At 41.4% G+C, this 27,785-nt stretch overlaps 1 protein-coding gene across 3 annotated transcripts in view; it reads left to right on the top strand.

Moving 5' to 3' along the window:
* PLEKHM3 (pleckstrin homology domain containing M3) overlaps positions 1 to 22,779 on the top strand; it is a 78,826-nt gene extending 56,047 nt beyond the window's left edge. For 2 of the 3 annotated variants that reach the window (XM_058840567.1, XM_058840566.1), the window contains exons 7-8: positions 6,264 to 6,421; positions 16,347 to 18,096. In XM_058840567.1, coding sequence (XP_058696550.1) covers positions 6,264 to 6,421; positions 16,347 to 16,524 — 336 coding nt within the window. In that variant the 3' untranslated portion in view covers positions 16,525 to 18,096. Of the gene's footprint in view, positions 1 to 6,263; positions 6,422 to 16,346 lie in introns of all 3 variants that reach the window. The other variant, XM_058840569.1, reaches the window with a different exon arrangement.
* The last annotated feature ends 5,006 nt before the right edge of the window (positions 22,780 to 27,785 follow it).

Here is a 27,785-nt window from a genome sequence, read left to right as displayed (position 1 = left end):
GATCTTAGTAAAGGATTTTTTTGTTTAGACTGTGTCATATTTTACTTTTATTATCATATGGTAGGAATTACTCAGAGAAGCAAATTTAATTTAAAAATTATTTTAATCCAGAAACGCTTTTTGTGGTTGTAATATGCCATGACACTCACCGTTGAGAATCTAGACTTCTTAACCTTGGCGGTTCCTCACATTGAGCAGAACAGTGTATCTGAAAGCTCAGCAAGCTGTATTCCTTTTACTGTCTGTTCTGACAGTCCTAATGTAGGTGATCAAAGGTATTTATGATCTCCATGCTATGTAAACATCTACTGCACTTTTAGAAGTTGGTAAAAATGCACAGACAGGGTAGGAGTTTTGATGACTCTCACTCAAATTCACAGCACAGACTTCTGCAGAGATGGAGGTCTTACTCAGTACCTTTTGTTCCTTATCTAACATTGCTGACAGGAGTCCTGCCCTCAAAATAAAACACTCACTGCCCTCAGAAATGTCTGAAAACTGTGCTGTTTTTACTTTCCTGTCCAGAAAGTTCATCATATCTGATAGACTTCAGTACTGATTTATGTGGCCATGATGCAAAGTTTGGTTATTTCTGTGGCCCTGATCTAATAGGTGGGTGGAAGACTATTGCAGGTGTTACTTGAGATACCTAGTGGATTACAGCTAATTCATTTGTCCTTCTGTTTCTACATACCTCTCCTAGTTCCTGATAAAGTTGTTGGGATATTACCTCTACGGAAATGATACAGTCTGAGTTAGGAGGGATCTTCCATGCTTGCTTTGTCTAATCAATATTTTATTGCTTTTCAGTTAGTCCCAGCCAGAGGCTTCTGCTAATGTCTTTTGTAATTTGAACAACTCTCAGGAACTGGAACAAACTCTAATTCTGTAATAGGGTTTATTTATGCCTAGTTTTTGGTCTTACTCTGTTTCCTAAACAGAAAGTTACTACAAGTCATGAGTTTAGGTTGCCATCTCTCTGGGCTAAAACTCTTAACAGACTTGAGAAGTTCTGCCACTGTTCCTTTGACCACTCTTCTAGTTTGGTTTTTAATATGAAAACATATATTGCAACACCATGTTCTCTGCATTGCTCTCCCATGGGACTGGTTTGTGCAACCCTCCTTCATGCTGGTAAGTAGGTTCTCATACAAGGAGTTTTTGTTGACTGAGCAGTGAAGACGGAGTGACTTGACTTCTCTGCTGTGTGTAATGGGGGCTTGTGCTACATAGAGGCACAGCTGGGTCTGGGCAGTGGGGCCTCAGAGGTGGACCTCTGCCACCACTGTGCTCGGCCCAGGCAGCTGGGAGGAGGGATGGAGTCAGGACAGAGCTGGAAGTCAGCGTGTGTCAGAGATGAGGGGACTGCCTCTCCTCCAGTGCAGAGCAGTGCTGTGGGCTCACAAATGCATTGTGAAGGTCAGACACGGGGACACTGGTCACAGGCCCCTGGGCAACACCTGCTGCTTCTGAAAGTTGTCTGTGAAGAAGAGCCCTGTTGTGTACCTAGTGGGCCACTGTGGAGGGTTTCTCTGGCTTGGTGGATGCTCTGGTCTATGGCCTTTGCAGTTCTTGTTCTCTGGGGACAGCTGACCACCCGTTTATTTGTGAAAACATCACCTTGAGAGATCAAGGGAACCATGAGTAACTTCCAGCCTTTGACTAGAAGGATCAGGAAACCACTGGGGGTGAGCAGCCCTCCTGACAAATGGTTTAACTTTGACTGATCACACATTGCCCTCATAATCATATAAATGTGATGTATCCAAAGAGACTTGTACCGTAGCCACTGCTGCCTTTTATCTTCTGTCTTCCTGGTGCATCAGGAAACACATAACCCGGTGCATGTGTCCTGTCTTCCTACTGCACAAGACTCTCACAGCCTTTGCCAACACTGGCTTATCTGCTGGTGTTTGGCAGTCCCTGTATTTTCCCCTCACCTCACTTATTCTGAGCAATTGTTTCTTCAGAATTATACTGCTCCCCAACTGAACACAAAGATATACCAAGAGGAAAATTTGATTTACCTTTATTCATATATAATATATGTATTTTGTATATACACACACACATATTATACATTGACTTGTATGTGAAGCCTCTGTTTCAGAAATCGTCTAAAATAATTGTGCCACCACCCTTTCAGCACGTGTTCAGATACTTGTACCCCTTCTGTTTCTCACATTGCTGCAAACAAGTGCCTTCCCCTCTTGATCTTCAGTACAGCTTGAGCTTTCCCAAGCTATGTGCAGGAGGCTGGGCAGTGGGGCAGGTAGCTGCTCTTGCTGGATTTCCTGGTTTATTCTCTCTTCTTGACAGCCCTGGCCCCTGCAGCCAATCTCTGGCCAGAGGGATGCTCCGCAGTGTGGGCAGGGAACCTGTATGGGAGGCTCCTCCAAAGCACAGCTTGTCGCATTTCAGGTGGGAGATATGTGGCAGTTACTGTAAAAAGCAGTGTTTGCTTTGCTGGTTTAAATTGTAAGTGCTTTGAGGGCAGGGCCTGTCTTTTATGTATGTACATGTGGGTGTGTATTTTTACACAGTTCTTAATGGGACACACACAGCTCTTAATGGGAGCTGCTGTGTGCAAAGCCATGGCTTTCTGTCTTGTGGAAGCCTAGAGAAATGTTTTTCCTGATCCAGAGATATGAATAGTGATTCTGATCTGAATACTGGGGCTGTTCAGAGACATAGCTTGCTTTGGACTTCTGGACACAACTGGTGTTTTTTTTGTTGTCACCAAGTAGTGTACCCCAATGTATTCTGGATACAGCAGTGGTAAGCATGGCCCTGTGTCCAAAATGATGTTGGAATGGACTCCTTGACCACTTAAGGAAGAAAAAGCTGCATTGGACCCTCTGTCAATTGCTGGCTGGGATACCATCATTAATCACCTTTCACTCATAGTTTTGACCAATTGAACAACTGCTTGCTCTACAAAGAGTTTGGATTAGAAACAGACCTTGCTCTTTATGTGTGCTGTAAGTGGAAGAGAATCTTATCTCAGCAAAATTTTAATTTAAGATTGATGCTTTTTTCTTTTTAAGAGACAGACATATATTTTTAACCCTTTGCCCGGTGTGTGCTGAGACATGCCCTATGTTAAAGAGAGGGTGAAAATTTTGGGTTCTCTTCCTTTGGCATACTCTTAACGTAGTTTTGTGCTAAATTGCCACACTTCTGAAACATGATGTACTTTACTGCAGCTTGTAGTGTGTGATTTCAGTTTCTCTATTTTGTAAACTTATTTTGTAAACTGAAATGTTCTTAGGAAAGGTTCAGGTCAAAGCTTGGGAGCAACTCCAGCAGTGAGAACGGACGTGTGTTGGATTAGACTGCATGGGGGCTGTGAAGTCTCCGTCACTGAAAGGCTTTAGGAACAGATACAGCTGTAAAGAGTGATATAAGTATTAGTGGCTCTGCCAAGACAGCCTCTTGAGGTCTTGCTTTTCCTCCCATAATTTCCATGATACCTGGATAATGCATTACATTTGACTTATCACACTTCTATTCTTTAATCACTTGTTTTTCCTTGAAACTCAAAATCAGATTCTAGCAACAACCGGGAGAAGATCCTGGGACTCTTCCATTGTGGTTCTGGAATGTCTAAACTGACAGACTCTGGACCTCTGGTAGTCCTTTGATGACATGTTCTTTTAAAACCTTTGATGACATGTTCTGTGCTCCTTTTCCCATGCCATAAAACACTCACTGCGAAACTGTTACCACAAAACAGTGAGTAGACAGCAAGTAGACATGGGAGAGCAAGTAGAAATCTTCCTTTCTGCTTGCCTAGCATAAATGGAGATGAGGATTTTATTCTTACTAGCTACAAACAAGAATGAGAGAAGGCTGCAAGGAAAAATCATCCTGTGCACAGCCTTGAGGTCTCTGATGAAACAAAATAGCACAAAATTTACAGATGCTAAAACCAGTGATAACGTCGATTTGATGCTGCTTTTTGTCTTTCTTTCTATAATACAGTAAAATGGCCTGTAATTCATATTGCAAAATTGGCATGCATGGCTCTTTGAAGATATCATCTTCCTTGTATGTCTGCGGTGGGCAGAGTAACAAGCCCACCCACTATAGTGCTACAGCAAACCATACAAATAAATAAATAAAGAGGGACAAATGACACCATCTCCTCAGGGCAGCTGCCCACTCAGTGTGTCTTGCTTAGGTTGTGAACTCTTCAGCACAGGAAAGCTTTTGTTCCTTGTAGTTTTAAATTCACCCCCAGTGCATAGGAAGGCAGCAGATTATGATAATTGTGTTTATTACATTATAAAAAATGTTAATTCAATTCAGAGATTTAACTTCTACATTGTTACTGACAGTGACATTAGTTCAGATTTAGAGTTTGTTTGTAGTCTTTAGACTGGCATTTTGAGCTGGGCATTTGTGGCCTGAGGTGACTGCTATAACATGAACATTCTCTGGAAAATTTGTATGCTTTGTGGTTTCTTTATTATCTCTGTACATGTATTTCATCTATTAGTTCCTAAGTGGGTTTTTTGAGACTGATTGTAGCTTTTTCACTAGCTGGGTGGCTTCACTGTTTCTTTCTTTCTGTTTATTGTATATTGTCAACTTCCGTGTCTTTCCCCTACTCCCTGAAAGCCCCTTGTTTGGCTTTCAGACCCACTCTGTAACTGTGCAAAATATTTCTTCCTTCAAAATGAAAAACAAACCCCAGCCTAGGGGAGCTAAATTAGCTTCTGACCATCTGTTTAGAAGGTTAGCAGTATCACTGCCTTGAACTATGGCTTCATTTTTGTATTTCATGCAGCAGCTTCTCTGCATTGTTTATGTTGTGGTTGAAGGGGATCTTCCTATACCAGGATGCAATAGGAACGTCATTTTTCCTCTGACATGAGCAGATGTCCTATCTGCAGTAGTAGCAATAACATTGCTTCTTCCTGTTGTTGCAGGTGTTGTTAGCTGGAGCTGAAGGCAAAGAAGGGGCACATTTCAGCCTGTGCCATCAACACCAGCACTCCCCATGCACCTTCTTTTCTAGGTGTGCTTGTTAGTAGTGGCTTTCTTGGTTAGTGGGCAGAAAGTTGCCCTGGAAGACAAGTTTGTTTCCTTACTACCTGGCATTTGCTTCCAGACTCTCTGTTGTTCTTCTTTGCCTTGATATCTCTGCTTTCTCTAGATTTGTTTACACTAAACCCAAATTACAAGTGGTGTATTACCATATTTAGGGAACTGAGTCTGACACTCATTTAAGTGTAAAACTCCCCACTCTTGGGTTCCAGGGCATAGCCCCGTGCAAATCTTCAGTCAGCAATTACTGCATTCTTTTTCCTTTTTGCAGGAGGTTGCTATCAAGTCCCATGACACATTTCTATCACTAATCTGGCAAGCTGCCATTCAGACCACAGGAAGCCCAGGAGAGAAGAATACGCACTTCGGGCCTTATTCCATCTTCATTATTCCCTACAGCAGCAGAATTCCTTAAAGTCTCTAGAAGTTTGATCTGAATGGAAAGTATTTTGCCTGAATAGCACCCCTTATTGAGGCATTGTCTCCAAGTCACAAATTTAGATGAGTGTTGTGGTTAGCAGCTTAAGGTATATGGCCTAGTCATTTTTTCCACACCAACATGAGGAGTTCTAATCACTTCTAATGGTCTAGCAAGATTCTCTGGGGCTTCTTGATTTGAGAGCTGGACACTAAAAGGAAAAAAAAAAACCAACAAATTCCTCTTCAAGACTTTACCTAAGATGTTATTCATTTTGGCAAGGAGCAGACCATTATATTTGAATAGTTTTCAGTGGGAAACACAGTCCTACTAAAGGACTAAAACCAGGACTCTGTTCACAAAATACATGCAAAAACTTGTACTTTGAAGGAAAAGAAACAAAACCAAAACTGTGATATGTGCATAAAAAGTAAGAAGTGAAAATGGTAAGGCAGTATTCATAGCTGTCAGAGATACTGTGGAAGCCTTAAACTGGTTTCCTATTCACTACTTTGTGCCTTATTGTATGACTGCATCGTTGCACTTAAAATAGCTACTAATATTTTGTTATTGCTGTGTAGAGACTTAGAAAGAGATACTAAGTTAGTTTTCATGTTCAATTCATTGCTGCTTCATTGACTACTATTATCACTTGTGTTTTCATGGATCTGTAATTGTTGGGAAGTAACTTTCCTATTGTTTTAACCAACAGCATGTATTTCTGTAGTAATAATGCCTTAGGGCATTCTGGTTATTTCTGGGGGGTTCATTCAATATTGCCTTCTCATTCCAGGTTATTGAAGGAAAGCTGGCTCCTTTCTTGGGGAAGGTGATCAAGTTTGCCACCTCTCATGTGTACAGCTGCAGCCTTTGTAGCCAAAAGGGTTTCATCTGTGAGATTTGCAACAATGGAGAGATCCTTTACCCCTTTGAGGACATTTCTACAAGCAGGTACTCCAATGTGGTAATGTCAGTCATACGTTTGATTTGAGTGTTAAAGCCTTGAGGACTCTCTCAGCCTCATGACCTTTCATTTAAATAATTAGGGACTGGATTCCACTAATGCATGTTTCTGAGCAGCTACAGTAGATAACTGCTCCAGGGAGGCCACCATGAACAAGTGTGGAAACAAATGAGAAGTGCTAATTCGCAAAGCCCTGTAAGTCTCAGAATAGATGTTCAAAAGGGGAAGAGCCCCCAGTATCATCACACAATGTGATTTATCCAAAGCTCTTCTGAGTTTGCAAAGTGTCCTGAAAAGCCAAATTACTTTTCTGGAGTGATCACAGACATCTTTCTGTTCTTTGGTATCACTGGGCCCATAATGTACAGTGGTCATCCATTATAAAACAATAACCATCCGTTCTGAGGGGTCTTCCCCGTGAAATGTTATGGCTAGTTCTCTGCTCTTTGTCTGCTTATTCCTCCGTTCCTGTATATGCAAGATTTCATATTTTTTAACGATATTGCTATTCTCAGGTGGCAACAAAGTAAGTATAAGTGTATGGGAGTCCTGAACTAAACAATAAAACTTTATTTCAGATCATGTAGAGTACTGGATGCCAGATCAGGGACAGGAGTCACATGGAAAACCTAGAAGCAAAGTGCAGGAAACCAAAGCAGACTTGGCAACACAGCAGTGTTACTACTCTTTTTCAGTAGTGTCTTGAAAGTGTTCCTCCTTGAATAAAGGAGATACATTTTTTTCCACCCTTAACAGAAAAACAGTAAATCTGACAGCACAGCATTCCTCCACAGATAAGTATTTTTTTGGGCTGTTTCAAGTACAGTCATTGTAGTTTGTTCTCCAAAGTGTTAATTTGAAAGGGAAAAAAATCAAGGACCCACCTTTGGAAACAATCAGGACCAGCCTGTTAAAAAGGTTTGTTAAGAATCTGGTTTCCTTGCATGCACAAAGATGTTAAATTACAAGTAACCAAGGACTACTCTTAAGGGATTTTCAGTCTGATCTCAGTTTCAAAGGTTGTTTGCACATTGTTTTTCCAGTCTTATTCTAAAAAATGTATTGACAAAGCAGTGGATAAAAGCTAAACAAGGTGTGTGGCTGAGTTCTGTAAATGGTTTTTAAGAAAGAATGCATCTAGGGTGCATGGTGAGGTAGGCTGAGTTAAAAAGAAAGACTAGGATGGCATAAAACATAAGATGTCTCTTGAGACTGTATAAAAGGTGATTGAAGATATTCCCAAAAGATTAATGAGAATGTGAAGGAACATTTGGGAATACAAGTTTACCTTAAAAATTGATTTGTCTGGGGGATTTTTGGTCACAAAAACATTATTGGGTGTATATTGTTTCCCTGCCCTTCAGCTGAGATCAGACATACCTTGCAATTACAGAGTTCAAAACACTCTGGAATTGAATAGAATTTGTCAGCAGTTCAAGCCAACAGAAGCTGCTCTAGCTCCTGTGTTTATGTGAGTTAGAAGCCAGAAAGGAGTTGTGTTCATGTTTAACAAATGTGAAGTTATGGTTGATGTCATGCCAAAGACAGCAGTCTTTGTTAATGGTTTTAATTAAAACACAATAAGCATGAAAGGTTCTCCGATATTTCTCTTCCTTATTTCATCATTCTGCTTACTCCTTTTGTATTCCTTATAACTTAACTTTGTTTTTATCCCCAGCATTTTCTGTTTCCCTTCCAAGTTAGTTTTCTCATCTCATTACCACATATGCACCTATGTGGAACTAACCAGATTATTTCAGTTCCATATTTTTGCTCTGGAGGCAAATTATGCCAACAGAGGAGCTTGTACACTTTACTGTGCAGCTCCATCAGCTCCAAAGCAGTGCGGGAAAGGCCACTGGAGGGATTTTGTGTTTGTTTCCATCTCTTGAAGATGAGAGAGGTTTCTAAAGCAGGTGTAGCGACCACTAATAAGACAAATTTAAGGTGAGGATGCTAGTTAGAAATAGGGAGATGTACAGAGCAAGCTGTGGAAAATGGAATGGCAAGTCCTAAAACATCCATGTGAAGACTTGCAATGATACCTGAAAATTCTGATGATGGGTTCAGCTTTCCTTGTCAGTTGTCATACAGAGCTCTGAGTAAACAGCTCAGATTTGTGATTTAGTTGTACTATCTTGAGTCCACAGTGTACAGAGATAATTGGCTACAACTCCCTTTTCTCCATCCTGGTTTTCTGGAATTGCTATCTACAGCATAGTATTCATACTTTGTACACAATACTAGACTGCCAGGTACCCTGGCTGAAGCTGGTGAGTCGAGGAGGAAAGAGCTGCTGAGCTCTCAAGACCATGTTTTTCTTTTTGCATTTGAATGTTTGTTCACTCTTGAGCTGTTAATTCTACCATCAAACTGGGCTGTTAATTTAGAAATATTCAAAAGTGGGTGCATGACATCTTTTGCAGACTTCAGCTCTTTGCTGCATGCTTGAAAAGTGAAGCCTGCTTTTTTTTGTGTATGTATGTATATATGTATATGTGTGTTGAGCTGAGATTTGGTTTTTTGGCAACCTCCCTGACCTTTCTTGCTCTTTAAGAGTGACAGCTGTCAGAGTGGCCATTACAATTCCAAGGTGATTCTCAGTTGGCTGTTAACTTTCCATCCTCATGGTCTCATAGGTCAGCTTTGAGGTGAAGAGATTGTTTCTCTCCAAAATATTTTCAGGAGTTTTTGGCACAGAGTTCAGCAGGAATTTATGAAGGATGGGTATTCTTTAGATAGATACAGCTGAGAGAAAAGGAGGGCCCCTCTTGAGGGCTGGAGTTTCTCTTTGGTCTGGTTATTTGCTTGAGAGTCATTTTTGTCAGTCCTTGGGCAAACAGAGTGAATACCTGGGTTATGCACTCCCCAGGGTTTGAATACACATATATTACATACCCTTCTCTCACTAATCAGTGTGACACATTCCTTTGTTGGCAAACGGTTCCAAAACAAACACAATCAGTTCACTTAATTAGCGGGTCTGTGGGCTGTGCTTGGCAGGCTCTTTACATCCCGCTCAACAATACAGCGCAACAGTTTGCTGCCTTGAATGTAAGGGTGGGCTCACAAAGTCATAAGCTTTCTAATGATACATCCTTTCTCTGGCTTTTCTTGGGAGGTGGCCATTCTGCACAGATCTTAATAAAAGCTGTGATTCAGCAGTTAAACAATTTCTTGAAAATTGTCCCATGCTTTTGATGCCTCTTCCAGTCCATTTGATTCTTCTGTCCCTTATTTCCCTCTTTTCTGTCTTACCCATATTTATATAACATTTAATCAGGGTTCTTTCAAAATTTCACAATTCCACCTTGTTTTTGAAGGCCTTTAAATCATGAGAACTATTTAAAGCCTCTTGAATTAATTGCACATTTCATGGACCAAATTTTCAGCTAATGTAAACTCTCAGAGCTCTGCTTTTGCTGGAGTTCTGGCAACTTAAACGAACTGCGCATCTACCTCCTATTTTATTTCTTGGACCATATTTGCCCTGGGCTTAAATTTAGTGAGTAAACATATAAAATTATCATATTATATCACTTATTTTATATTTACATGTGTTGTGCAATGACTTTAAATATCCTTGGCAGTAATAGCTTGTTAGAGCTATCCTTGCCTATTAGCAAGCAGGCACCTCCCTTCAAGTTGCTCTGATTTTGCTTGTTCTTCACTAATCTGGGGAAAAGGTTTTGTGTCTTTCTCCTAAAATTAAAAAAAGACCAACAATCAACACAAGTGAAGTCTGTGTAGTGGCACTGTTGTCTATAGTAGTGGCTGTATTTGTTTTATAACTTAAACCAATTCTTAACAATTTTAAAATCTTAAAGAATACTGAGAAAATTACCTTTGGAATGAGAATAGAATTCATTAAAACATGTTTTCTGTCACATCAGACAATTTAGCAATCGTGGTTATGATTAAGATTATTTTATGTTACCAAGTTAATAAAGTTTTGGTCTTGCCTGTCATCATCCTAGTGATTACTTTCACAGGCAATTAAATTTGTTGTGTTTTGCTGGTTAAGTTACTTGACTGTTAAGAACAATTTAGTCCATTCCTTTCCTTTTATGTGCTGACTGTAGATGTATGTGAACCATGGAGAGTTGCTCTTTTGTGTTCATATTCATTTATCAAGGCTAAACTGTTTTCACTTTGCTAAGTTAATTTGTTCTGCTGATCAGTTATGACATGTAGACCTTTTAAGATACAAACCAGAAGGCCCAAGTTTAAAATAGACGTGCCACAGAACAGGCTTGACTATATCAACCAGCTTGGATGCCTCCATAATCTTTGGCCACCATCCTGATAAGACCTGTGAATGTACTTTGCACATAGTGACAAGTCTTACTGAAGGCTCTGGGGCTGTGCATGCCAAAGTCTCTGCAAAGTTACAGCTTACAGTGTTATGGATGCTGTGTCACTGGACAAATGCAACTTTGAGCATTTGGGAGAATGTTAAAGATAGATGTTAGGTGGAGACTGAAATCGTAGCATACAGCATTTGCAGGAAGTGCCTTGGCACAGGTCAAAGGCATCACTCAAAGTACATCATTTTCCCTCTTGGTTTGATTGGTTTGTCTTATGCTAGAAAGCCTTTTCACAGGCCCGGCTCACCTGAGTTGTGCCAGCAGTTTAGTACCTAAGTTTTGAAGGAGCTTAGCTTATCGGATACTGATAGCTAGTTCAAAGTGCTCTGAAGTGATCTGCTCAGCACTTCTTTGAGGAAATGTAGGCACCTAAGTAGATGTTAAGTTCTCTTGGTAATTTAATTTCACCTGAATCTGTCTAAACTGATCAAAATCTTCTGGCCCAGATTGTCTTGTTTTCGTTTGTGCAGGGTAGCACAGTAATATTATCTGGAATATGTGAACAGAAAACAATAAAGTATATCAGCTTTTTCATCAAGTGTTGTCTTTTGCAACTTAACTAGCTTTAGAGGTTGGTTTTACTTGCCTTATGTTTTAACTAGAATGTTCAATCAATGTCATATTAGTGCCAACTTCCTTGCATTCGATTACTGTGTGGGCATCCCTCACTAGGCAGGCTACTTGCATTGGTTCCTAGGCAACTGGAATAATATTGCTGCACGTGTGTGTCAGGCATTGATTGCCTTCAGGGCTTTTTTTGTGTTGTAAGTGAACACAGGCTAGTCGTTTTTCCTTTTCTTTGTGTTCTGCTAAAGGCTCGGAGTTTGAAGGGCCTGTCTGTGATATTCACAGCTGAGCAATTCAGAAATGCTTGCAGACAGGCACATGTGCATAGTGTGGGATGGTGATCATGCTGGAATCCCCAGGCAAGGCTTACTTCAACCAGTGTGGTTTGCTCTGTGGGGTTTTTTAATAGGCAAGTCACAGGTGGTTTAGTGTTTTGGATGCTTGGTGAATGTTTAGCATCATCTAAGGAAAACATAAGGAATAACCCCATTTAATCCTGCTTTTACTCTGCATGGCAAGAAAGAAGAAACTGAAAAGTTTACTCAGTGAAGGGTTCAACCCTAAATCAAATCCTTGCTGAAATTTATTTCAAGGGATTATTCACTTGACCAAATGTGTGCAAGGTCTGGCACAAAGGAAGTGAGTTTTTAAAATGAAAAGTTAATAGGTAAAATTAAAAAAGAAAGGGTGGTGGGTGAATATGGCACTGCCGTGAAACAGGGGAGCTCTTTGCCCTTCTCAGCTCTGCTAGGGACCCCTGGCTGGCCTTGAGCAAGCCAGTTCACCTCTGGCTTCCTGTTACGAGGTGGGAATGATGGTACATCTGGTACAGCTAGCCCATGTGCATGGCACCGAAGGTATCCTGATAAACCCTGTTGGTTCCAGCAGCTTCATCCCACTTTTATACCAGTCACATTTGTGAGTCTGTCAACCAGTAGGGTTCCTACAAGACAAAAACCCTGTCTTTCAGATGACATCCTGGGCCACCTGTTGATGATCTCTGCTTCATTTTGTCCATTTAAGGTGAAAGGTCTTTGTGTTGTACCTCCCACTTCGGGCGCCTGATTCTGCTCAGGGGCACTTAATGGTGGTGCAGTATGGAGGAGAAATATGAGCATAATCAATGGGTTGTGCAGGATCTAGAATTACTTGAGCTATGATCCTGGGAAAAATAGATGGGAAGCATGAAAAGAACATGCCAGAATTTACCATTTACTGAATATTGATACGTTATAAATGCCCAGACTTAATGGGAGATACTAACATTGGTATTTCCTCAGCATACAGTGAATGATTATATGCTTTTAATGTAGAAAGACTTTTCTTTTGTAACTAGTAATGATAATAATAAGAGCATTATAATGCCTGTCTGGCTGTGGAGAGCTTTCCAGTGCAATAGAAATTATTTAGAGGATTTAATAATTCTCTGCGGTTTTTTTACTCCATACAAGTAAAACATCCTTAAAAAATAAAACACCCCTCAAAGTCTCAACAGAAATTGAGTTAGGTCAGGAAAGAGGAAAAAAAAAAAGAGAAAACACCAAAACAGAGAGGAAGCTATTTCAGCTGCCTTCTTAGAAGACTGCAAGTCTGTGTGAAAACAACATGCAATGTTCACTAAATCTTCAAATACTGTTTGAAAAATAGCAAGATGCTATTAATGTGCAGTGTCACAATATCATTCATTAAAGAAGGAAACATGAAAGGCCTGAATGGCTATGGGCTCATCAGCTTATTATCAGTGGTGAATAGCATTCTCACAAAGGATGTAGGGACTTTCTGGCCTGCAGACAAAGAATAAGTCAGGATTCAGAAATAGCACCTGAACTGTGAATTACCTATGACAATGACAAGGGTTAAGGGAAAGATAAGTAAGTGTAGTGAACTATTAAGTGAGCCTCTTAAAGGCTACAAAATATATTTTATTTCTCTAGAGAAATAAAATCATTTTGGTATACTGAGGCTTGAAAACAACAAAAAACCCTATGAAATTCACATGTGGAGATAAAACCAGATCTCAGGATTAACTAGGAAGCAATCTGCTTGTAATATTCTAAAAAGGAAGATAATGTTGGTGGAGTTTTCAGTTTCACTGGAGAATCTCTCACAGTGAGGTTAGAAATGCTCAACCAGTCAGCATTCCAGGGCCAGTTAAGACTGACTGTATTTGATGTGAGGAAAAGCAAAGCTGTGTAGGTAGCTTGGGGTAGTATAGCTCCACCACTTTAAAAGGAGTAACTTGCCCGTTGCACGAAGGCAGAGCAAGATCAGCATTGCCCCCTGCCCTGGTGACTTTCTTTGTCACTGAGGCGGACACAAGCATGCAGTGAAGGCTGATATTGGTGTCCTCCCTTGTTCCTGTGCAGAGCTAGAGGCAGCTTTGTTCTCCAACTCAGAGCACCCTTCCTTCAGGCTGCTGCTGCTTTGTTGTCATCTGCACCCCTTGGCTGAGCTCAACATTGACCAGAGAAGGCAGAAAATAGATCTTCAGAGCAGCAGTCAGGGGTGGGGGCACCAGAATGGACCAACGATGGCAGCAGTGGGTGCCCATGCAGTGACTGTGAGATCAGGGCTGGCTGTTTGCTCTGCCTCTGCTTAGTGCTTGACACTGTGGGGTCCTGGGCAGAGATTCAGCTACTGCACCAGCTCTAATGAATAACAGTTCAGGCAGATTTTTCTCTCTGTTTTGATTCTGAGTGATGGGAAAAAAGATTTGCTAATCTTTTCCACTGACCTTATTTCTGAAAAACTAATTCATATTAATTTGAACACCATCAATCTTTGTGTGTTCTACTGATTGCCTTTGACTTGAGAGAGCAGGTGTGCTGGCTTCTCTCTCATCCTGCTCAATCCATTTCTGTAGCAATTTCTGATAGATTTTGTCATTTCCATGCGTGCTGTAGAGAAATATTGGGCTAGCAGGGCTAGCATAGGGAGTTGCAACTGAGAGCACAAAATTACGCTCCTCATCAATCATTACCCTCTAGCAACTTCCAGAGCACTGTAAACTGCTGACTAACAAGGTAGAATTAACTTGATAAAATCACCATTAGTGTCAGTTCAGAGTGGTGTCAAGTTTTAAAGACACTGCCTTCTTCTGTCTCTTCTTTGCCCATTAGCATGTCTGTTTGTGGAGATCCCAACCCAGCAAAGCACTGAAGCACACTTAATGGAAGGCAGATCAGTAATCCCAAAGAGATCAGTGGGATATGAGTCCTAAGCATGTGTGCATGTGCTTCGGTGGATAAGGGCAATAACACACTCTGTGAGCACAAAAATTGTAAATATCTCTGCACGAGCCAGTTTCTTGATTCAAAACCAGATTTAGACTGTAGCTGGACTGAGCAATCCAACAGTCAAGTTTTACTGCAAGAGAGCATGGAAGCCAGTAGATACATACTGCTTTATACTTAGTCTTGTTCATCTGCCTTTTCTTACTCATATTTGAGTTTTATCAGTTTATGCTAGTTAGAAATGTGCCTCCTTAAATTTCTACACAACCTTCTCAAAGCTCTGCAATTATTCAAATTTAGACCATGTTTGGACCCATGCATGAAACTTCAAGTGCAGCCTTCAACTTCATAGTGCAAATTTCAAGTGCAGGAACAGTTTTTTTTAAAAGCTGCAGGTGAGATGCAGCCAATATAGCTAACAGGTTGTGTTAGCTTATGGACTTCTCAGTATTGTCAGACCACATGCCTTATGGCTTCTCACTTTTTAGGGGTTACTTGTTTTCAATTTCCTTCACAGTCTTGAAGACAAGAACCTTTTTTCTATGAAAAAGAGGTTCAAAGCAAACCAACAAAAAACCCCACTAAAGTTATGACAATGGGCACTTGAATTCTTTTATAGTCATTTGACTACAATAGCTACAAGAAAGGAAAAAAGAAGTGCAAGGCATTTCAAGATGTCCTGCAGAATCACCAAGGGTGACCAACACCCATTGTTTGTATTTCATGTTTTGTTGCTTTTATTATTTGATTATCCAACTGAAATCTAAGACTTTTTACCTCCGACAGTCCTCCTTTTACATTTTCCTTTACAAAGCTGTAGTGACAACTTATCACTGCAGATAGTTATTTGCACTGAAAGGCTGAGAATGCCCAACTGTTCAGTTGTAGCCCACTCACGATCACCAGATGTTTCATTGCTCAGCATCCGTCTGCAGCTGGGGCTTGATCTGCTGTGACATTAAGTTCATTGCCTCACAATGCCCCAAAAGTAAACCAGTCATCTTGTTTGAGGAGTTGATTTGTTTGAAGTCTTAATGTCACATTTGAGAACAGAACAACACAGCTTTGAATGCCAGAATCATAGCTCAGAGCAATGTGTTGATCAACTGATCAACATAGATCAGTTGTGTTCATCTAGTCTAGTCTTCCGCAGGACACAGGGCAGACAATATCACCTCTGTTTCATTTTACTTTTGAAATGATGACTTCTCCTGCTGTTGAAGTGGACTGTTCTTTACTCTTTCCAGAACAGCTGACCAGTGGTGCTTCAATGAGAAATATGTCATAACATGGCTGTTGAAATTAGCAGAATCTGTTTCTGCAAATGCTGAAATGTACCTTATTGGAAAATAATATCGTCACTCCTCATTTACAAACAAAGCAAGACTTGTCTTTCATAAAACAAAGTTGATGTCTTTTCAGCGATATACCTGAATACTAGTTACTAAAAAGATACGTATTAATCCTTCTAAAAACTTGTCTCTGAAGCAGAAGTGCTGGGACAGATATTCAGCAACTGCAAAATGAATGCAAGTCAATTTATTTTAATGCTCCTGAGTAGCTTTACACCAGCAGAATTGTGGCCATACCAGTTTCTTTTCCAACGCTACTCTAATGAAGCATAATGCTCTTTGAGCTCCCAGAATGGTGTCAAGGAACACATACTGCCCACAGCCCACGTGAAGCCTGTTGCATGCTCTGGTCCTATTTTATGATTCAATTTTGACACTAATTTGTGTTTGCAGGTGTGAAAGCTGTGGTGCTGTCTTCCACTCTGAGTGCAAAGTGAAGGCTGTACCATGCCCCAGGTGTGTGCGTAAAGAATTGCAGAAGAAGCAGAAATCCTTCTGGAGGCAACTGAATATGGACGAGAACTTCGAAGAGTCTTGCAACATGTTTGAATTGTCGTATCAGAACACATGAGTTCCTTAAGGCAGTGCCCAGCCTGAAGAGAATCCCTCTCCCAGCTGCCAGCTCAAGCAAATTCTTGGCTTAGACAGGCAGAAATTTTTTTGAAAAATATTATCTGACCTTCTTCATCTGTGAATAAGAGCTGCCAAAGTGGCCATAAAGCCTTGTTGGCTTTGAAATGCCAATGGCTAAACTGCATTGGAGTCCAGACATTAGCTCTCATACAAAATGTGGTTTACGAGAAATACTTTAGGTCTAGCTAATTAAGTACCCAAATTTCTTTCCCACCTCTGGAGAAGACTTTATCTAAAGGCAGAAAATATTTGCTGCCATGACTGCATTATTTTTTGTGTTGTTCATTTAGAATTGATGAATCATCTACTTATTTATGTGTATTATTTATTTATTAGTAGCCTTGGCAGGGGTTCTGGTGAGGTATTTCACAGAACACAGTAGAGCAGGAATTATTTTAAATCCACTGTCTCCTCCTGATACGAACATGTGGTTCCATTTCCTCATGTTTTCAGAGAACTATCTCAAAGGATCAGTGCATTTACATCTTAAAAGGATCTCCTTACCCAGGAAAGAAAAGGATCTCCCATTAAACCTTATTTGGGGTACTTACAAACGTAAGATGCAGAATAATTCCTTCAGTTATGTTTATACATTTATAACCACCCCAGTGAACTACTCCATATTGAGATAAGCATGGGACTTGCTACTCTTTTGGTTCAGGCTGGGAATATCAGTTAAGCTCTGTCCCTGAAATCCTTTGAGATTTGTGCTGGTTACTCTTGATTTATGGGAGGCTATGTCCTTGTCTGTAGTAACATAATGTTGGTTCTCCTTCCAGTCTGAAACTTTAGGGTATTTTAAGTGTTCATAATGCTTTTCTTTTTATTTCATGAAGTTTACTTCAAATGTTTTTCTAATCTGAACCTGTTAAACTGTTAGGAAAGTGGTCTTGCCCATTTTAGTTAGCAAATACCTCCAAAATTGTGAAACACTAGTTTGCTGTTTACATATACAGCTTGTGTCCTGCATTCTTTTTGAGCTCCAAGGCATTTATGGTTCTGTAATGACTTCGGTGGTGGACAGTGAAGTTCCTCAAGGTATGATTCTGCTCCGTGCACCTGGAACACGGGGAAGTATTAAACACAGTGAATTATTTTGTAAAGGGAAGTACATGATGGATTTAACTGGGGAGCTGTGTGTCATTACTAGCAGTATGTTTAATTCATTCACCTCCAATGAGCAGTTAGATTGTCTTCCCCCCATTTCACATTCCTGGCTCTTTTCCACACCCTGCAGTGAAATGTGTATTACATACCTATGAAAGCATTCGTATATATACACACATACACACACACATCTGTATACAGAAAGCAAATATGGTTTCAGGAGAATAATGCAAATTGCATGTGTATTTTTCCTCTCTTCTCATACAGGTTTGTGAAAATATGGAATACTGATTTTTGCTTCCTATATAATCTACAGACTGTTGTATTCAAGGCAGAAAGCAGTTTTGATTGTTGAAGCATCTCACTAATTGCTGAAGTATTTTAAATAAAAGAGCAGGGTACATCATGCTTACATTAAAAGGTAAAATTCTACAATGAGTTGCATTGTACTGGAATATAAGTGGTTACCTTTTCCAGCCTCCAGTAAAAGAAAAAGTAGCTTTCTCAAATTTGAGTGCAACTACAATATATATAGAAGCATGTTTATATCTGTAGACATTAGACAACCAGTGCCTTTCTTTTCCAAAAATCCTTCTTCCATTGGGATTCTTTAGAAGGAAGTGAGGGATTTTCCATGTTCTTGGCAAAGTGCTGTAGGGATTCCCATACTTAATAAACCTGGAGAATCATGCACCTTTGTCACTAAAATTAATACTTCCTATACACAATGGTGTCTCTGTCTCAGCTCACTGCTCCTCATGTGGAATGAATTGCTTTTGGCTATCACCCTTAAAGGCATAATGTTCCTTGCAAATCCATTCCCATGCAAAGAATTCCCTGTGTGTTCAGAAATGCAAACACTGGGGAAGTATTGTGAAATTAGTCAGGCAAACAGGAACTGCACTGGTACTGGCTGAATAAATAGAGCGCTCCCATGTTTTTCAGCTTGTGTCACTACAATTACTCCTGTGGCAAAGCCAGTAGCTCTGAACTGTCAGCATCTGGCAGGTACTATTTTGAATTATCTGTAGACATAATGTTAGGTCATTAAAGAAAAAATGGTGGTGTTTTTCATATCATCATGCTCTGGTACTTATGATACCTCACTGTGCCGGTTCATGTCTGGCTCAGTTTAGAAAAGGCTGCTTGAGTGCACTGTCAAAAACCATACGGAGTCAAGGAATCAAGGTTTCAGCCATTGCAAAATGTTAGTTACTTTGACAGATGTCCTGTCTCCAAAGTACCAGTTATGTGGGTGGTTAGATATTGGAGTTGAATTCTGGAATAACAGCAGAGACAGCAGTGGACTTGCTCTGGGTTTCTACAGATATTACAGAACAGTTTCTTTGCTAACAGAGGTTTAAAGGATAAAAGTGTATGATGTTGGCAAAACTGCTGAAATTAGTCATGGGTCTGAAACCACTGCCATTACCAATGACATAGAGCAAGAGCATGTTATGATATTCTGTCAGTGCCCAGAGCTTTATGTAAAAGGATACTGTACAATACAGATCATGTTATTTGCTTTAAAATCCAGTGGTGTTGTAAACCAGCTACTTCCTAAAATGGACATTCATTTCTACTTTGGAAAAGTGATGCAGCTTCACAGTAGCTCTAGGAGCAGGCTGTAATGTGGAAGATGATGTCCTCTCAGGGATGCCTAGCTCCTATCCAAAAAAATAGTTATTCCTTATAAATGGGTAAGATAAAGCATTCTGTCACCAATTTTTGTAAGCATAATGAAAGGCTTAATCCTGCCCTCAGTCGACTTTCTTGCAGGAGCCTCAGCCTGGGGTTCTGCAGGTGGTTTGGGTTTCAGACAACGCTGTAACCTTGCATGGCTGTCTCTGCTGGATTAACAGCACTCTGTGCTGGTCCCCACTGCTTCTCTGGCCATTCTGCAGCCCACAGCCTGCACGTGGCTCTGCTCTGCAGACTTCTGGATGAGCATCAGCTGGTAAAGTTCCTGGGGGCTTTGCAGATTGCACAGCTCTGCCCGCACCCTCCCCCCATCCCAGGTGAAATTACGTGTTAGTACTTCAGTCTTGTCCTGCCCACGCATGAAATAAATTTGAACAATGCCATTTCATTGTGAATCAAGAATAAAATATGCTTTTTGTCTTCTTCAAAGAGAAGATGCTTTCATAGCTGACTGAGAAGGAATTGATCTGTAATCCAGTTACTGCTTTTGCTTTGTACAGAGCTTGTTATCAGTGTAAAAATAGGATGCTTAACTGCAGTGGACCATAGCCTCACTCTCTGCAGGTACTTATAGGATAGTCTGGTATTATTTTAATCTAAGACACTATCCAAGATGCTTATTCAAGTCTCTTTTCCTCTTTACCCTAACCATCTACCTTTCCGTCAAGGCAAAGATGGGCCTACCTAGGGGATGCAAACTGCAGCTCTTTTTGTATTATCAATCTATAAAAAGAGAAATTTGTATTTCTTGTGTAGGAATCCTCCTATTGCATTTCTTGTTTTTTGTCTGTCTTATGTGGTAGAAAATGATGGGTTTGTGGTGTGACAAAATATCCTGGCTGGCACATACCAATACGAGCTCGCTGCTGGGATCAATAGGAATTAGCAGGTGTGAGGGAGGATACTTTTTTGAGAAGAAATTAAGTTTTTCACAGTACTGCACAGGCTCTGATGGCCCTTTTAGGAGTGAATCATCCCGGTATCTCTAGAGTTCTTCTTGTCATGGCTTCTCTTATTATTAGGATAGTGTGTATATTATAATAGATTGATGATAATGTCTTGAAAGATTTTTAAAAGGAGCAGAGGACATCTGTTTACAATGAAATGGGGAAGCTGCCCAGTTGAATTTTGCTTTTTCCCTATAGCAGCAGAAGTCACCTAGTTTCCTGGGCTCCCCAAAGGTCACTGCCTGGATTGCAGCTGACTGTTGATATGTATAAAAGAAATCAATTGAATAATCATCATAATCTTTCTGCTGCTCAGTTGCCAGCCAGTCTCCCCTCTCTCTCTTCTGTCTCTGCCCATGTCCTTACTCACAGTACTGAGCCTATAGCCAGGCTTGGACCTTCATAGCTCATTGTGTTGCTTTTGAACCAGTTGAGTCCAATCATTCTCTCCTTCATAATTTGCCTTCCAATTTTCCCTTCCCAGTAGGAGTGCCTTACAGTACTGTATATTAGCATCTCTCTTTCTGTTTTGGATTTCCTGATTGCATCTGCTGTTTTATTAACTTGTAGACTTAAACTGAAACTCTCCTGTGGTTGTGCCTGCTCTTTTGCAGGTGCAGCTGAGTAAATCAGTTTGCTTGTTCTGCCCTCATGAAGTGAGCTCTACAGGCTTATATACCAGCTCTGAAGACACCAAGCTGTGTGGGAACTCCTCACTTTTGCTCATTTTGGTGCCTTAAATTTTGAGAAGTGAATAATTTTTTTAGAAATGCTCTGCCATGGTGCAATGTGTTTGGCATTGGAGCTTAAAACCCTTGCTCATGACATTTTCCATCTTGCTAGAAATGGTAACCATAACATTTGTTTACTGCCTATGCTTTGTGAGGGCATTATGAGAGAGGATAGTGTGGAGATGGTATTGGTTCTTACTATGTGTATTTTTGAGACTAGCTGGGCTGCTTAGCCTGAGATGCAGTTGTGCAAGACCTTCCGAAGCCGTGCTTATATAATAATGTCAACTACAGAGAATTCAAACTGGGTCAGGTCACATGCAGTTTTGCTCCTCCTGGAACCCCTGGTCAGTCCACACAACATGGCCAGGGACTCCCATACAGAGCTCCCTGCTCGCTTGCACAGCTGGGTCCAGTGCTGTGGGAATGAAGGTGTTTCCTCAAAGCTCAATTATAATGCAGCCTGGCTCCCTGAAGGCTGACCCAGTGTGGGTTTAGTCAGCTTTACCTTAGAGAGAGGGTTAACCCCTTGAAATTTTAGGATTATTTACTTAAGTATGTGGCATGTGTCGGCCTGGGGCACTTGTCCTTACTAACTGTGATTTTATAAGTCCACATTTGACACCAGTAGCGGGAATCCCATTTGTCAGTGGCAGTGCTGTTACTGCATTTTAGCAGTACAGTGAGGAGACAGCCTGGATAATAATGTGCAAAGTCCTTCTTTACTTGAAAACCCTGGTGTGGCCATGATGGCTTGAGTCATATCTTAAAATGCCAATTTCACCCAAATTTCTTAGGGTGGCCATTAATCCAAATTGCAAAGATGCCACTTGTGGTCAGTATCAGAGATATCTAGGTCTGGAGAGCTATCAGCTGTCTAGGATCGAAGTGTATTAGACTTTGTGCACAAGTGTTGGTGGCTCAATTTATTTATTTATTTATTCCTATCTAATCCACATGTTAAACCATTATAAATCCATGAATACACAGCATTGTTTTGGTGGAAAAAGGATCTTTTCAGATTTGCTTATGCACTTGTCTACCAAGTTGATTTTGCTTAAACTAAGCTGTGCTTTCAGGCTAATTTTTAATTAATACCTGTGATACCAAGTTACCTTATATGAGTCCCTGCTATACTTGAGGTAATCAAAAGTAAATTCATGAGCAAAATGTGTGTTTCATAGGTATTAAGTGATAAGGGCAGCTTCCAAATCAACCTTAGTTCAGTCAAGGCAATTAAAAGCCAGGGAAAGCCAGGTGTGAGCCACAAAACCCAGTGGCTGATGTGGTCCCTGGAAGCCTGGGATTTCTTTCCTGTCAGAGCACCAGCTCACCTGCACCACTTACAGTGAATTTTAGCATTGCTGGCAGTGCACCCTGAGTTTTTGGAATACTGTTATGTGTGTGTGCAACTCTGTTAACTTATTTGCAACATTGTTACATGTGTTTCATTGTTCTTGTGTTTCCCTTGTTGGTTTGTTTTTGTTACATTTGACAAGGATTTTTTTTTTTTTTAATTGTCTGCAACTACTGGGCAATAGTCTTAATTTATTATTGATGTGTAATGAAGTTATAATTTAAATCCATCAAGTTGAATTGCTTGTTGACACTTGAGCAGGGTTTATTTGGGTTCACTTGTGACTGCATCAGAGCACCAGTCCCTCCTGTATAAAGGCAACTCTCAATAAACACTAAAAAAATTGTTACTCGTCCTTTTTAATTTGCCTTCTGGTGAGTACTGTACCATGGGTAGGGCAAGCTTTGAAAGAGTGATGGTTTTCTTAAAAATGGTTCTCTGCTGGTTAAAGTCTTCTGAAATAAGAAAATATGGTACTTACTGTTCCCAGATCTCAGCCAGGAGGGCCTCTGGAAGTACTGTTGATGTCTGCATTAGGCTGTGAGGGTTTGGATTCCCAGTTAAATCTTGTGGTTTTGGAAAGCCACAAATTCCTAGATTTTTAATAATGCTGACCCCTGCCACAAGCTCCCAGGAGAGCTTACTGTGGCTTTGAGGCACCCTTGGATACAGAGCTCCTGGGAGGCTTGCAGGAGACAGCTGCTTACTGTGTGGCTGCCACACTGACCTCTGCCAGAAGGGTCCAAGGTCAGGGCCTTGAATTCTGAGTAAGGGAGGCATCTTCCGGGTGGACTGAGGGCACCACTGAGGGGCTGGAAGGGCAGGATTTTGCCCATGTTATAAGGGTTCTTACACCTATGGATGTAGGAGCAGGCTAGATTCTTGTTCTTGGTTTATTCTTCTAGTGCACCAGCTAAGGAGCTTCTGCAGCTCCTTGAATCTGGATTTGATGACTAAAGATCGCAGCACAGAGCTGTGGTGGAGCTCATGGGCCCAAACCCCCTGCCTGAGACTCCCCAGAGCATTCCACATCCAGCCCTATGCTCTGGCAGCTTTCAAAGAGAGGGATATATCCCCTCCTCCACTATCTTCCTGCCCCTCCTCAGAAAGACCAGAAGTCTATCAGGAATGTCAATCCTCTCTCCTGCAGGAATCTTTGGACTTCATCCCTGTGATGAAATCAGCTACAAGAAATGAGTTAATGTTTGACCAGGATCACACAAGCTGCACAAGGAAACCATATGCAAGACCTTCTCTTCCTCCTTATTTGCTTTATAAGGTGAGCAAATTCTCTTATGACATCTCCTTCCCCTTTCACTGCCACCTCCTCTCCTCACTTCACCCTCTAAGAGATGGTTTGAAAAAGCATTCACACAGAGCAGAGACCTTGGGGTCTGTGGAGCCCTGGGAAGAGCATGCCGATCTAAGCTCTAGCTCTTCTTTTAAAGTCAGGATAATTCATTTTAAAAAATCCACCCTTCTAGCTGTCAGACCAAAATTAATAATATTAATAATAATATGTGAAGTCAACTGGTTTTCTGAAAGAATGGAGCTAGCAACCTTCTCTCCTTAGGGACTGAGGGGGACATTTGGTGTGCTACCATACCTTTTCAGTGAAAGCACACTGAGGGCAAATGAAAATATTCTGGGGGGTGTGTTCACATAGCTCCGGACTGTCTTGGTAAAAGAGTTCTTGTTTAACTAAATGCTCTCCAAAATAGTGGTCCCATCTAGAGGCCCGAGTATTACCACTATGAGAAGGTGGTGAAAAGCATCTCAGATAATCAAGTGTTACAATTAAAACCAGACAAAGACTCCAAGGCAAGCAGGAGTAAATTCCATCCATTTTAAGCATAGACAAATATAAAACTTGGCACTGAAGCTGTAAACATGCTTTTAAAAAGTCAGTCCGTTGTTTATAGTAACACTTTCAATTTTCTATAATTTAGTTCAAGGCATTAGCATTCATTTAGATATTAAAAATTGAGTTGTAAGGCTCATCTGGAAAGCGAGACAAGTCAGAGAAGAGCTTGTGTTAAGGGGCTGAACTTCCATTGACTTGAAAATTCTCAGGTGTTTTTCATGTATGTACAGTATGATGTATTTAGAGGTAAGTAAGAAGGAACTATTAGTAGAATTAGATACTCTTTAAAAATAAGAAAGCGCAAATTACTGAATCAGTGTAAGAAAGTAATAGATGTAATCAGCATGCATGGAGCAGTTCAGTCCAAAGTGCTTTCCTAGCATTTAAGTTTATAAATTGATCTCATTTCTGACTGACACTGCTGGCAAATATCTGAAGTGCAGCACCAAAATAATGAAACACAAGGAGTGTGCAGTTTTGGGAACCACAGTATAAGTAAGACATTAGACTATTAGAGAGTATCCAAGAGGCGGGCAACAAAGATGGTGAAGAGCCTTGAGGAGGAGGAGCAGCTGAGGTCACTTGGTCTGTTCAGCCTGGAGGAGAGGACACTGAGGGGAGATTTCACTGCAATCACAATTTCCCTGTGAGGGGAAGAAGAGGGGCAGGCACTGATCTCTTCTTTCTGGTGACCAGTGACAGGACCAGAGGGAATGGCCTGAAGTCAGGTCAGGGGAGCTTTAGGTTGGATATTAGGGAAAGGTTCTTTACCCACAGGGTGGCTGGGCACTGGAACAGGCTCCCCAGGGAAGTGGTCCCAGCACCAAGCCTGACAGAGCTCAGGAAGTGTTTGGACAATGCTCTCAGGCACAGGATGTGACTCCTGGGGATGGTGCTGTGCAGGGCCAGGAGTTGAACTCCCTAGTTCTTGTGGGTCTCTTGTAACTCAGCTTATTCCACGATTCTGTGTCTCTCCCTCAGTTTGCACCTCCTCTACAATGATTTCTGAGAGCAGGGGTACAAATGCCCGCGAAAGCAAGGCTAGGGTGGAAGACAAATGCCAGCACCATCCTGTCATCGGACATTGTCACACAATGGCTTGTGACACTGGTGGATACTTTGTTGTGTACATATTGCAAAATGTCCTGTTCTGGCTTGGACTCTGGACTTCTGAAGGACACTTCTTTCGGATTTAGCAGACAACATGTCCAGTCCTTTAAGCAGATCCAAGATCTGCTGGCTCCAATGAAAGATGCAATTTGTCAAAGAACCAGAGCTGAGCTCTCAGTATTTAAAGACAGGAGCTGTAGGAGTGTATAAAATTGGCAGATTCCTTGTGAAATACAAGTGCATCTAGCACAGAGTTAACCCTGGGTGATAACAGGTAAAAGAGGACAAATGCATAATAAAATACAGGTCTCTACTGTAGGTATTTACACAGTATTGACATTGTTAGCTGTGCTTAGCAATTTATGTCAGGTGTTAACTGCACTGTCATAAAACAATAAAGTACTTCTGTGAAGGGCTTAGGGCAAAGGGGAGGCAAAGAAGTCTCGCTATATAAGGCCCTCCTCCTGCATCTGTGGTAATCCGTGGGAATGTTTCCATAGCTGTTGTGGGGAGGCCTGCTAGGGGAGGGCAAGCAGAAGCACATTTACTATGTTTGGCGCAGGTAACTAATGATTTTGTCTCGGGGAGGATGTTGCCACCACCAGATTTTAGGAGCTAACATAGCTTGTAAGTCCACCTTGCAATAAATGGGGAGACTAGGGTTCCTCCTGGCAGCAGGGATGTCCTTTGGTGTCTCATAGAAATGCTGACAAGGACCCATAAAATCTGAGTGATTACAGTAAGAGAACTACTGTGCTCCGGGTGGCCATGAAGTGAAAAGGGCAAGAGCCCAGTGGTTTCTACACAGTGTACTCTGGACACTGCACACTTCCAGCTTTAGGCTGTAGCAACTCTACTACTCACACTGGGCTCACAGTAGGCTTTCCCTCAGCATTTTGGCTGCAGGACCAGATTTCTCAGCTGAGTTTAGTGTTTATATGTAGTAGACCAAACTGAAATGCCAGTCCCAATCAGTCAGAGCACCAGGGAGTTTAGATCCAGGCACGGCACTTGCCTGTCAATGGGTTTGTAGCTCCAGTTTGTCCTCTCTGCTTGTGTCTGCTCTTCATGAGGTTATGGCAAGATTGCTTCTCCAAGCCATGCTGATGCATAGGGCTTACTAGAAAAGTATGGCTCTTCCACTATAGATGGTTCCTATGTGGTTGTTCCCTGTTTAGATGACACTGTATGGGAAGGTGTTGTTTCTTTCCAGATGCAGGAAGTAATTCTTCTTTATCAAAACATTTAGTAGAAGTTTCCCCCATCACAGCAGTCCCACAGCTCTCCTGAGCGGGTTAGGAGAATTACCTGTTTCCTGGCCCTGCTCTGGACAATGCTTCTCCAAGGTCAGTTGGCTTCAAATAAGATAAATGTCTTTGTCCAGAAGACATTTCAGAGCCCTTCATAAACTTGAGTATTACTGCCAGCCTGGCTTGCCTTGGTTTCTCTGTCTGGAACCAGAGTGCTCCACACCTGCTGGTCTTGACTGTTCTCTGAGGGAGCTGATAGGAGCTGTTTGGAAAACAGATGAGTAGGTGTTGAACACTTCAGCATCTGACCCCATGTCTGTCAACTGTCTGAATTAATTTTGAGCCAAAGCAACTGGATGAGATTTCCATACTTCTTTCTCAAAAGCATTGTCCATGCCATTTCCTGTCCCATATTTTATCTTAAAAGCTAATGAATAGAGCTGAAATCTGTCCCTCACTTGTCAGCTACATCAGCTTTAAAACTCCAGGGCTTCATACTGAGACAGCTTTCAAAGTCTGTGGGTTCATTCCTGCCATATTTCAGTGTGAGACTGAATTAGTCCCTCCTGAGTCCTGGGTGGTGTCACAGTAACAATAAACAGCTTCAGTCCCATGAAGTACCTGTTGTCCCTTTCATCCCTCCAGCCCTCAGCTTCGCTGGTGCTGGAGATGTGGGCCAGATTCATTCCCCTACTCCCAACAGCACCACCTGTTCCTACTCCACAGAACCAGCACCTACCCCAGCACGGTGCTGTGGGGTCCTTGCATCCACTGTCCTGGTGCAAAATACAGGTATGTTTAGCTCATGACATGTTTAGAAAGAGGTAAGCAGTCTCCCATGGGTACCCAGAGCAGAGCGCCCCAGCACCAGCGTCTTCTTGGCTATGTGTGTGTGACCTTTTCCCATGAATATCTCAGTGGTGTCCTCATCACAGGAGTTCAGCCTCTGGCATGGTGAGATGGTGAGACAGCCTGGGAGATTGAGATGACCCTTTTAGATTGCACATCTCTTACTCTGCATAGCCACGCGTTAGAATTTGTCGCATCACACTTCCATGTGAGAATACGGGGGGGGCCCTCGGAGCAAGCTGCCTGGAGAGACGCGGAGCAGAGCGTGTTTCTCGCTGCTCAC

This window comes from Poecile atricapillus, chromosome 5 (assembly GCF_030490865.1).
Source record: "Poecile atricapillus isolate bPoeAtr1 chromosome 5, bPoeAtr1.hap1, whole genome shotgun sequence".
Taxonomy (NCBI): domain Eukaryota; kingdom Metazoa; phylum Chordata; class Aves; order Passeriformes; family Paridae; genus Poecile; species Poecile atricapillus.
Note: the sequence above shows the minus strand (reverse complement) of the source record. Positions and strands in the feature narration are given on the sequence as shown.